This window comes from Equus przewalskii, chromosome 10 (assembly GCF_037783145.1).
Source record: "Equus przewalskii isolate Varuska chromosome 10, EquPr2, whole genome shotgun sequence".
In the NCBI taxonomy this organism is placed as follows: domain Eukaryota; kingdom Metazoa; phylum Chordata; class Mammalia; order Perissodactyla; family Equidae; genus Equus; species Equus przewalskii.
The window spans coordinates 43,705,300-43,718,028 of record NC_091840.1 but is presented as its reverse complement, the minus strand read 5'-3'; the positions used below and the strand labels follow the sequence as shown (position 1 = coordinate 43,718,028).

Below are 12,729 nucleotides of genomic sequence, written 5' to 3'. Positions count from 1 at the left end.
CTATATATTGTCAAAACATTTACACATCCCCCCAAAACATCGCTGCATGTCATTTGCAAATATTTAGCATCAAAATATCTTGAATTAGAAACACTAAATTTCAGTAAACTTAAATAAATTATTACAATTCTCTGCAATTTGTACAGAGCTTTAGTTTACAATGTGCTTTCACACATATCATCTCATTTGATCATCAGAACTCTGGGTGACAGATGTTATTTTCCCAGTTTTGCAGAAGAGGAGCCTGAGGCTCAGAGAGGTTAATTGATTTGCCCAAGTTCACATAGCTGGAAAGTTCCAGAACAGGCTTTATGCCTAGGTTTTCTGATTCCAGGCCAAAGGTTATTTGCATATCTATCTTTAAAATCATCATCCATAGAAGCTAAATACACAGATCCTAAATTTAAAAGTGAGAATCATGAAGGATGTTTCCAACAAACAAGGACATTCTCATACATAATCACAACACAACCATCAAAATCAGGAAAGTAGTGATACAGTACTGCCACCTAATCTCAGACCCCATTCAATTATGTCCTGTTGGCAAAAGGATCCAGTCCAGAATCACACTTTTCCCTTACTTTCATGTCTCTTTTGTCTCCCTGAGTCTGGAAGAGCTTGCCAGTCTTTCCTTGACTTTCATGACCTTGACACTTTCGAAGATTACAGGCTGGTTATTTTGTAGAATGTCCCTCAGTTGGATTTGTTTGATGGTTGATTCCTCATGATTAGATTCAGCCTAGGTATTTTTGGCAGAAATATCGTGAGAATGATACTGTGGACTTCTCACGGCATCCTATCAGGTGCAGCACAATTTGATCTATCCTCATCCTGGTAAGTTAACTTCCATCACTTGATTAAGGTGGTGTCTGCCAGGCTTTCCACTGTAAAATTTCTTTTCTTTTTGTAATTAGTATTTTGCAAATATCCTGTTCCTCATCTGACTTTCAATTCATTCATTTTTTACAGATTCCAATTTTATTCAATGAATTACAATCCATTATTGTTATTTATTTTGATGCTCAAACTGTCCCATATTTAGCCAGTGAGAGTCTTTTCAAGCTGACTTTTTGTCCTTTTGACATGTCCCCATCATTCTTGGAAGACTTCCTTTTTGGAGTAAGACGTTCCAGGATCATCTTATACTTTCTCTGCCACAGCTATTTCTCCAAGAAGCCCTGGTTCCTTTTAGAAGAAAGTATTTAGAAACCAAGATCTTGGTGCTAGGTATCTTCATTGCTATTGGGGTGTCACTGATCCCAGGTCCTTTCACTAAAGTATGTGTGGGTATACGTGTGTATATGTTTGTACACATATTTGTATCTATAATTATTTCTCTATCTTGAAAACTATGAGTTCACACCAGTATCTCCAATTCCAAACCCACACTACAAAGTTCACATTCTAGTTTTCTCTTTATACTTATAACCCCTTCTAGGACAGCAAGAAGCCTGGCTCCCATTATCCTGAATGTTTACTTATTTGATCAATGTGCCTGAATGTAAGGAATATTCCATTGGGGCCGCCACCACCCTCTACACAGAAACCCACCTTACCCCATTCAGGTTCTGACACCTCATCGTTGCCTGTACAAACGCCCTTCTCACCCCACTCAGGCTGACAACCTTACAAATGCCTTCTCACCCTGTTCAGGCTGACAACCTTTGTTGGGTAGTCACCACTGCCACCCACTGCATGGATGCCTTCCCTACCCCACTTGGACTCTGACATCCTGCATGGGCCTCCTCTCTGCATGTATTACCTCTCACCCGCATTTGGACTGACAAAGTATATGCTGCTCCTACACAATGCTCTTTTTCACTGCGTTTAGCGACACCCAGCTCTGGGCGATGATAACTTTACCTTGCTCAGCCCCACTTAATGGCTTTTGGACTGAATTGTTAGGGAAGGGATAGTCAAAAGGGAAGAGGACTAGTTTACATTAATATTAACAATTGTGGCCCAAGGAAGCCATCAGATTTTCTTAAGGCGCAGACTGAAGAAGGGGATTAGCAGTATAGTGGGATGGGCAGAGCTTGGACAGGGAGAAACTTCAGCAATAAAATATATTTCTAAACTCTTTTTCCAGAATCTGCAAACTTTCCTGCTAACTAGTCCTTTAATTCTTTAAGGCTTTGCCTTAATACAACAAGAATCTAGTACATCTGGCATATAGCCCTCAATCTGCTGAATGCATGAAAATGTATCATATTTCATGTCACTTGTCTGGCCTCCTTTCCCTCCATCCTAAGTATGACTAACGTCATACATTTTGCCAAAAGTAAAAAACTTTTCTGCACTTGTGGAAAGAGTAGAACGAGATAGGATTGAGAAGACAAGGGCTCAAGTCCTTTCTCAGCCATTACCAAGCTAAGTAACCCTAGATAAGCCGCTCAAATTTACTGGCCCCATCTTTTCATGGGTAGTAATAATGTAATTATGACAAATCCTAACGTTTACTGTGTGCTTACTAATGTCAGGCACAGCATTACATGCATCATTTCAAGCAATCCTCACATCAGTCTCATGAAAGGGACACTTTTATTATCCCCGTTTTCAAATGAGGAAACTAAAGCTCAGAGAACTTAATTTGTCCAAGGTTATGCAGCTAGTAAGTGGTGGACCCAAGACTTCCAAGTCTCAGCTCTTAAATATGATGCTGTAGTGCTTTAAAAACATTTTAAATTGCAGGGGTTACATAGATGATTTCCAGGGTCATTCCAGTTTTAAAAATCTGATATTAAGAAATACTTAAGGGACTTAAGATAGATGAAGTTAAAGCAATGAAGTAAAAATTTTTCTAAACCTTCAATTGTGCCAGCATTATAGTAGGCACTGGGCATATAAAGTTGAGATTAGATCTTTGTATTCAAACAACCCAACATACTATCACCATACTGTAATGCTGTGATAGTGTTAAGCACAGAACTCAAGGAAACATAGGGGTGTTGCTGAAACAAAGAGGGGTGGATATTAGAGGCTTTCTGGAGGCAATGACACTTTGATTCAGTTTTAAAAATAAGGAGTTAGGCAGAAACATGGTGTTCCTCGTAAAGCAACTAGTAGCTGAGAAGGCATGGTTATTGTGAAATGGCACTATGTATTTGGTATGATTGGAGCAAGAGTAAAGAAGGGGAGGGAGAAGGAAAATTAAGATACTTTGAGTCATTCATATCTTATTGAAAACTGAGTCAGAAGAACAGCTATTTACCAATTCATAGAATTTCTTTTAAGTACATAATTTTGAACCTCTTATATTTAAAAAACCACATATTTAAATTGACCATTCTTTTTCACCATTCACAAAAACAAACTCAAAATACCTAAAAATAAACTCAAAGACCTAAAGATTAGGCTTGAAACAATAAGTCTTCTAGAAGAGAATATAGGCAGTATACTCTTTGACATCAGTTTCAAAAGAATCTTTTCGGACACCATAACGCCTCAGGTGAGGGAAACAATAGAAAGAATAAACAAATGGGATTTCATCAGACTAAAGAGCTTCTTCAAGGCAAAGGAAAACAGGATTGAAACAAAAAAACAACTCACCAATTGGGAAAAAATATTTACAAGTTATTTATCCGAAAAAGGGTTAATCTCCCTAATATATAAAGAACTCACACAGCTCAACAACAAAAAATCAAACAACCCGATCAAAAAATGGGCAGGGGACATGAACAGACATTTCTCCAAAGGAGATATACGGATGGCCAATAGACACATGAAAAGATGTTCACCATCACTAACCATCAGGGAAATGTAAATCAAAACTACACTAAGATATCACCTTACACCTGTTAGAATGGCAAAAATAACCAAAACAAAAAGTGACAAATGTTGAAGAGGTTGTGGAGAAAAAGGAACCCTCATACACTGCTGATGGGAATGCACACTGGTGCAGCCACTATGGAAAACAGTATGGAGATTCCTCAAAAAATTAAAAATAGAAATACCTTATGACCCAGCCATCCCACTACTGGGTATCTATCCAAAGAACTTGAAATCAGCAATTCCAAAAGTCCCACGCACCCCAATGTTCATTGCAGCATTATTTACAATAGCCAAGACATGTAAGCAACCTAAATGCCCATCAACTGATGATTGGATAAAGAAGATATAGTATATATATATATATATATATATATATATATATATATATATATATATATATATATATGATGGAATATTACTCAGCCATAAAAAAGAAAAAATCGTCCCATTCACAAAACATGGATGGACCTTGGAGGTATTATGTTAAGTGAAATAAGCCAGACAGAGAAAGATGAACTCTGTATGACTCCACTCATAGGTGGAAGTTAAACACAGAGACAAAGAGAATTGATTGGTGGTTACCAGGGGAATGGGGGCGGGAGTCGGGGGAGGGCACAAAGGGTGAAGTGGTGCACCTACAACATGACTAACAATATACAACTGAAATTTCACAAGGTTGTAAACTATCATAATCTTAATAAAAAGTTAAAAAAAACCCCCACATATTTAGCAACAAACTTAATGAATCCCTTACTCATACTAGTCCAAATAATATATTGCCAAAGAACTGCTGCCCGTGCATAAGCCATTTGACTAATCAGGGTCTGAATAGGGTCTTCCTGTAGAAATGACTAAGATTAACCAGGATGGCCAACAGTTCCTCTGATTCACATATTAAAAATTTTAAGATTACAAAAATGTTTATTGCGAGACATTTTATACATACAGAATATACAAAACATATTTATAATTGAAAGAATAAATAGCCAAGTGACCACCATCTAGTTTGAGAAACAGAATATTGCCAGCATCTAGAAGCCTTGTGTACCTCTCCCATATCACAAATGCTATCTTGACTTTTATAACAATCATTTCCTTAGTTTTACCACCTAACCATGTATACAACATAATTTTGCCAATTTTTAAAAACATAAACCATATGAATTACTTTGTTTCTTATAACATCGTGAAATTCATCCCAGTTGTGTGTAACCCTGGTGTTTATTTCACTATATTGTATATATATACACACCAGATTCATTTACTAGTGATGGACATTTAGGTTGTTCCCAGTTTAACGAAAAACACCCTTATGAACATGCCTGGTGCACCTATGTAAGAACATGTGAGTTATAGAAAACGTGCAGTGTCAATGTTACTAGGCAAAGCCAAATTATTTTCCAAAAAGGTTGTACCAGTTCATTGGCCACTAGTAGCATATTTGATTATTGCTCCACATCCTTGCCAACACTTGGTATTGTATGTCTCTAAACATCTTTGCCATTCCTGGTTGATGTATAATGGTATTCACTGTGGTTTTAATTTGAACAAATTTTCATTCACTGCTGAATCTATTTGATATCCATATGGAAAAAAATACCTTAATCCTTAAATTACACCACACACAGAAATTCATTCCATCTAGGTGCAAGGTAGATATAAACGTGAAAAGTAGACAATAATGCTTCGAGAAGAGTGCTGTCCACAACTTTCTGCAATGAAAGAAATGTTTTATAAATCTGCACTTTCCTACTTGGTAGCCACTAGTTACATGAGGCTATTGAGCACTTAAAATGTCTCTAGTGCAACCGAGGAACTGAATTTTAAATCTTACTTTTGATTAAATTGAACTTGATCAAAATTTAAAATTTGTTCACTAAAAGATACCATTAAGAAAGAGAAAAGGCAAGCCATAGAAAGGGAGAAACTACTTTCAAAGACAAACGACTACAATCCAGAATATATAGAGAGCCAGTATAGGGCATGAAGGCGGATAGTCCTACCCCACCAAACCCCAGAAAAAGGCAAAAGATACACTCCTCAAAAGGGAGATACCCAAATGCTAACAAATATGATGGCCATGAGGGAAGCACAAAAGAAGACCACGAAATATCACACCCACCAGAATGGCAAAAATCAAAAGACAACAAGAAGACAAAAGATAAACAATTACCAAGCAAAAGTAAGAATGCGGAGCAACTGGAACTCTCACACATTGATGGAATACATTTTGGAAAAATGATTGACAGCATCTACTAAAGCTGAACATATGCATACCTTATCAATCAGCAATTCTATTCTTAGGGCTTACCCAACCCAAACATAAGTATGTACACGCTGGAAGACAAGCACAAGAATGTTCCTAAAAGTTTTATAACCCCAGACAGAAAATAATTCAGTGTCCATCACAGAATAGAAAAATACATCTAGAAAACAAAAAAAACCCTGATCTGTGGTGTTAGAAGTCAAGGTGGGGTTGTGGGGTGTAGGCCAAGGAGGGCTGTGAGAGGAGCTTCTGTGAGGCAAGTAATGTTCCTTCCAAATTGGGTGCATCCGGGGCTGGCCCGGTGGCCGAGTGGTTAAGTTCGCGCGCTCCGCTGCAGGAGGCCCAGTGTTTCATTGGTTCGAAACCTGGGTGCGGACATGGCACTGCTCATCAAACCACGCTGAGGCAGCGTCCCACATGCCACAACTAGAAGAACCCACAATGAGAAATATACAACTATGTACTGGGGGGCTTTGGGGAGAAAAAGGAAAAAATAAAATCTTAAAAAAAAACAAAAAAACAAAAAAAAAACAAATTGGGTGCATCCACTCTGTGTAAATCCATTAAATTATATACTCATGCGCACTTTTCTTTATGCACGTTATACAGCCATGCATCATAGCTTAATGACAGGGATACGCTCCTCAAGGCAGTTAGGTGATTTCACCATTGTGCGAACATCACAGTGTACTTACACAAACCTAGATGGTCTAACCTATTACACACCTAGGCTATATTGTACTAATCTTACAGGACCACCATCGTATATGTGGTCCGTTGACCAAAATGTCACTATGCAGCACACGACTGTACAATTTTTAAGTTTATCAAGAATGTTCTGGTAACTTTTGGCATAGACTTATAGGAAGAACCCTGTATCAAATAGGGCTTTTTTGGCTATGGTAGCAGAAATCCAATTCAAGAGATTTAAGAGAAAAAGTATTGATTTCTATTTCTCAAAAAACATATGCCCCCAATAGAGCCAGAGATTCAAAAGCAATCATCAGGTTTTTGTTCTTCTCTCATTTCTCCTTTCCTTTGTGCGGGTTTCATTCTGTCAGGCAGTCAGGCATTCATTCTCCCATGCAGCTCTGGACTTACCTCAACTTCATAGTTGGCAATGCTACTGGAAAACACTTAAGTTCAAACAGGTCTCAAAATTGGCCTAGCTTGAGTCACATACTTTTCCTGGAGCCCATTCAGTCCCAATTTGAACCGCTGGACTGAGTAGTGAGAGTACTTTCCCATCAAAAAGGGGAGAATGAATGGGGAAGGAGATATTTGTATATTTGGGGAAGGAGATAGAAGAAAACCCTAAATTCGCAGTTTCTCCTCGAGATATGTCAAACTCGGTTAAGTAACCTTTAGCGTTTCCTATCTAAAGCATCCAATTTGCTTTGTGAAAAGTCTCTGAACTACTGGGAGAGGGAAATCAAGTTTCTTATCAGATCTCTCTGACTCCAGTCTCTCCCTCCTGACTATATCCTGCATATTATGGTCAAGTTAATCTTTCCAATATAGGGCTCTAGTTATAATAACCCTAAAAAAGGAATTTCTTCTCTACCAAAGTTAAAGATTTTTAGCCTCATGGTCTTCCAAGATCTCACCTTAACTTTTTCACACTCACATACTACTCCCCTCTGTGTACACTAAGTTAGTGCTTTAAAGACGTTTGTCACTGTCACTGATCTATTTTAATGTATTAGTATGTAACTGATATTTAATGTGTCATTCCAGAGATAAGGGCATTAGCTTTCTTGTTACTTTAACATTTGATCCTTAGTACACGTATTTTTCTGAAAGCCAATATTCTTATGAAACTACATTTATCCTGCTAAAAATAACAATGTGGTAACTCTTCATGATAAAATGAGAGATATAAATAGCACTCTCTTTTTTGCTGAGGAAGATTCACCCTGAGCTAACATCTGCTGCCAATCTTCCTCTTTTTGCTTGAGGAAGATTTGCCCTGAGCTAACATCTGTGCCCATCTTTCTCCATTTTGTATGTGGGACACCTACCACAGCATGGCTGCTGATGAGTGGTGTAGGTTCACACTTGGGAACCAAAGCTGGGCCGCTGAAGTGGAGTGCACCAAACTTAACCAGTAGGCCATGGGGTTGGCCCCAACAGCACTTTCTTAATAGGAAGACCTGTTAGAGAACTATTTTCTCTATACCATTCAGCCTTTTCCCATAAAATTATTCTCATGTTATTTTCAGTACATAATTTCAAATGACAAGTTTCAAAGACTCAGTACAGAAATTTTGACATATAAATAGAACCTGTAACAAGCTGTACCATCTTTAGGGTATATAAAACAAGACATGTTCATAAATAGGCCACCTGGATCTTCAGCTAATTTCATTTGGGCCAAGCGTCTCCATCTTTTCATCCTTAACTAAAACTAATTTATATATATAACTAATTTACTAACTTGCTAGGGTTTCAGAATTAAAGTGGTTTTTAATTAAAAAAAGAGGAATTGTGGTATAAAGAGTGACATTATTTTTAAAATGAGCATGAATTAAGCATACAAACATATCACTATTTTTATTTTCATTTAAAGCCAAATATGCTATGACTTAAAAAGTTTAGACAAGATGATCCATATTTTACACTTTAATACAAATTTAAGAACATAAAGCATACTATTCTCTATTGTTCAAATCTAATTATTTTAATCTGAAGTACAATATTTATAAAACAGCTCCTGCAACAAAACCAACATTATTAGGAGAGTTGTTTAAATTAGTTTTTAATGGTTGTAGTAGAGTCAATTTTCCCCATTAAGTACCTAAAGGGATTTAACACTCCTTTTTTTTTCCAATTTTTTTGTGAGGAAGATTGGCCCTGAGCTAACATCTATGCCAATCTTCCTTTATTTGTATGTGGGACGCCGCCACAGCATGGCTTGATGAACAGTGTGTAGGTCCACACCTGGGATCTGAACCCACAAACCCTGGGCTAAAGCGAAGTGCGTGAACTTAACCACTATGCCACTGGCCTGGCTCCTTAACACACCCTTTAGGTTGCTTGAATACAATGAAGAGTGCGATATTAATAAGTAAATATTATATATCAATTCAGTCAAACACTCAAGATAAAAGGAGTGACTTTTAACTTAAACCTAAACCATTGATGAATTTTGAAAATATATTTAAAAATACCCTCCCAGGAGAAAGAGAGTGAGGCTGAAAAAGTTCTCAAAGAAATAATGCCTGAAAACTACCCAAATGTGGCAAGAGACTTAAACTTCCACACGCAAGAAGCTGAGCAAACTCCAAACAGGATGAACCCAAAGACAAAGCCCAAAATAAACATGCAACTCCCTGTGACCCAGAAACTGCACTCCCGGTCATTTTCCCCAGGGAAGTGAAGACTTGTGTTCACACAAAAATCTGTACACGAATATTTATAACAAATTTATTTGTAATGGCCAACAACTGGAACCAGCATAGAATCCTTCAACCGGGGAACAAACAAACTGTGGTACACCTATACTTTGGAATACTACTCAACAATAAAAAAAATATGAACTACTGATGCATGCAGCAACCTAGACGAATCTCCAGGGAATTATGCTGAGTGAAAAAAACAATTCTAAAAGGTTATAGACTGTATGATCCATTTATATAACATTCTTGACATGATAAAATTACAGAAACGAGGGACAGATTAGTAGTTGTCAGGGGGTAAGGAGGGGTGGGGGTACGAAGGAAGTGGATGTAGTTATAAAAGGGTAACATGAAGGATCCTTATGGTGATGGAAATGTTCTGTATCTTGACAGAACAATGTCAATATCATGGTTATGATAAAGATGTTACCATTCAGGAAAACTGGGTAAAGGGTACATGAGATCTCTGTCTTATTTCTCACAACTGCATGTGAACCTATAAATATCTCAAAATAAAAAGTTTAATTTAAAAAAAAAAAAACCCTTCCAACCACTGTTAACACACTCCTTTGTGTTCACACAGCATGTTCCAGGAGTCATAATTTTCTGTGCTTCCATAGGTCTTTCTATTGGGGCAGTCATCAATCATCTTCTTTCTCAATATATGTCTTTGAATTAACCCGAGCCATTTGCCTGGCCAAGTACCTGTCTCTAGCTGACATCACAGTTTCTTCATTGTTCCGCTTTGCAAACTTACTCACTGCCTCATGTGCTCTCTCTTGTTCTTTGCCCATCTCTTGGCATTCCTCCGTGTGTCTGTGTTTTGCTCCCAGTGAGGTTTCAGAACTAGAGGGTTTCTCTGGGTTTCTTTCTTTGTCTTTTTCCATGTTTCTCGTTTTATTGGATCTTTCCTGGTCAAGAAACCTGTCCTTTGCCCTAAAATTTGGGCTGCTTTCCTTTCTGTCTTGATTTCTTTCTGATGACTGGACACTTACTTCCCGTTTTTCTCTATTTCTGTATTTATCAGTGTCTTCATATCTTTCTTTCCTTGCTTTCATATGCTCTTCCCTTTCTTTGCTTTTCTCTTCCTTCTCTCTTCTTTTCTCACTGTGTCGGTCATGATCATTTTGCTGTCTCTCTCTTTCTTGTTCTCTTGGGGGATATTTCTCCCTGTCTTTCTCCCTTTTCCATTCTCTGTCATTTCTTTCTCTATGGTCTCTTCCCCTCAGTTTATCTTCTTGTTCGTGCTTCTTCCAGTGGGAATCTCTATGACTGGCCTCTCTGTGCCTATGGGAATCCTTTTTTTCTTTCCGGTAATCACGTTCAGTGTAATAGTTCTCCTGGTCCTTGGACTGTCTCTCTTGATGCTGATCTTCCCTTTTCTCATATTCTCTTGACTTTGAACTTTTTGTGTGGGCTTTGGTCCCATGCTCTCTTTCTTCACTAGATGACCGTGAGTAGCTTTGATTCCTGTGATGCTTGGAATCATTCTCAGAGGTCTCTGTGCCCTTTTCCCTTCTGCAGTTCACTTTATTATTTTCTTCCATTTCATCATCCTCACTGCTCTTAGCATCAAAGTCACTGTCTGCATCTGGGTTTTCCTCCACTTTCACAACAGTTTGAAGAATGCATTTCTCATGTGGTACTCTGTGCTCTGAACTTACTTCATCAGAATAACCCCTTGATTTCTCTTCCTTTATTCCAGACCTTTAAAAAAATAATATAACACAAAATGCCACATTATCAACTGTAGTTAGCAAATGCATTGTTCAAGTAATTTTTCTCAATATTTAAATCAATACAACTATAATTATATATACTTTCTTATTATCCAAATGTGAAAAGGTGCTGATGTCTACCTTGTAAACGTCCATAAACTAGTAGTTTCTAAACATACAAAATATTTTCAATATTGGTGGAAGGGAAATAAAGAAAATCAGTCCTTCTGTATTGTAGCACTAAAACCTTCAGGCAGAGGTCTGTGCAAGGTCTTCATTTTTGCTAAGCATAGACAAAGAATAATTAGGAAAAGTAACATATATTCTGGATCAAAGTACTATTTTTACAACATGAAGTTCAAGTTGTGGCACTTAGACTTTAATTCTTCTTTCTTTTAAAAAATATTTAAGAATAGTTCTGGAAATAGATGAAGATAATTTTTTTCACAATAAAATGGTTGCAAAATCTATTCTAAATATTACTAAATAATCCCTCTCATGATTAAAAAGGCACCACCATCCTGATATATCCCTTGGCACCTATCACAACAAAATGGAAACAGGCGAATCCGTCTGCTATTACAATCAATAACACTAAAACTGTTTAAACCGTCTGCATTTTCCCAGCTGATAAATGTGTTTATTTACATTACTCTCACATTCATTCTTACAATCACAATAACAGAGCAATAACTGTGGTTCTCTAGGAATTGCTGGCAGAACTGTCTTGGCTAAAGGACTTACTAATAGAATTTTGTAATCAAAACCTAGCAGTTGTCGGGGATGGCGGAGTATAAACCTAATTTGCTCTTTTCATCGTTAATTCCATTCTCTTGCCGCTCCCCTTTCCAGCAACACAGACTCAGATCTTCTAATCTGAATGTTTCTGTTCCAAAAAAAGTTTACTTAGATCCAAGTTTAGGAAAATTCTCCCTTTTACCTTCAGCAATATACTTACGGCATAATCATCTCACCATTCCTATAATAGTTTATAATTTTACTCAAAAATCCTCCAGGGCTGGCCCAGTGGCACAACGGTTAAGTTTGCACGTTGCACTTCAGCAGCCCGGGGGTTCACCGGTTCGGATCCTGGCTGTGGACATGGCACCGCTTGTCAAGCCATGCTGTGGTAGGCGTCCCATATATAAGGTAGAGGAAGATGGGCACAGATGTTAGCTCAGGGCCAGTCTTCCTCAGCCAAAAGAGGAGGATTGGCAGTAGATGTTAGCTCAGGGCTAATCTTCCTCAAAAAACAAACAAACAAACAAAATCCTCCAATCCTTACTTTCTAGTCCAGTACTAACAGAAGTATCTACAGAAATGGTACTGTCCCTATCTGTGGTGTCCAATATGGTAGCCACTAGCCAAATGTGGTAAATGAATACTTGAAATGTGGCTGCTGTAACCAAAATTTTAGATTTAGTTCAAAATAGCTGGCAGTAGAGGAAGATGGGCATGATGTTAGCTCAGGGCCAGTTTTCCTCAGCAAAAAGAGGAGGTTTGGCAGCAGACGTTAGCTCAGGGCTAATCTTCCTCAAAAAATAAATAAATAAAATAAAATAAAATAGCTGCCTAT

General features: G+C 37.7%; 1 protein-coding gene across 11 annotated transcripts in view; it reads right to left on the bottom strand.

The window, feature by feature from the left end:
* Positions 1-9,449: 9,449 nt before the first annotated feature.
* Positions 9,450-12,729, bottom strand: part of NSRP1 (nuclear speckle splicing regulatory protein 1) — a 59,363-nt gene continuing 56,083 nt past the window's right edge. For all 11 annotated transcript variants that reach the window (XM_008526839.2, XM_070562822.1, XM_070562824.1 and 8 more), the window contains one exon: positions 9,450-11,142. In XM_008526839.2, coding sequence (XP_008525061.2) covers positions 10,077-11,142 — 1,066 coding nt within the window. In that variant the 3' untranslated portion in view covers positions 9,450-10,076. The remainder of the gene's footprint in view (positions 11,143-12,729) is intronic.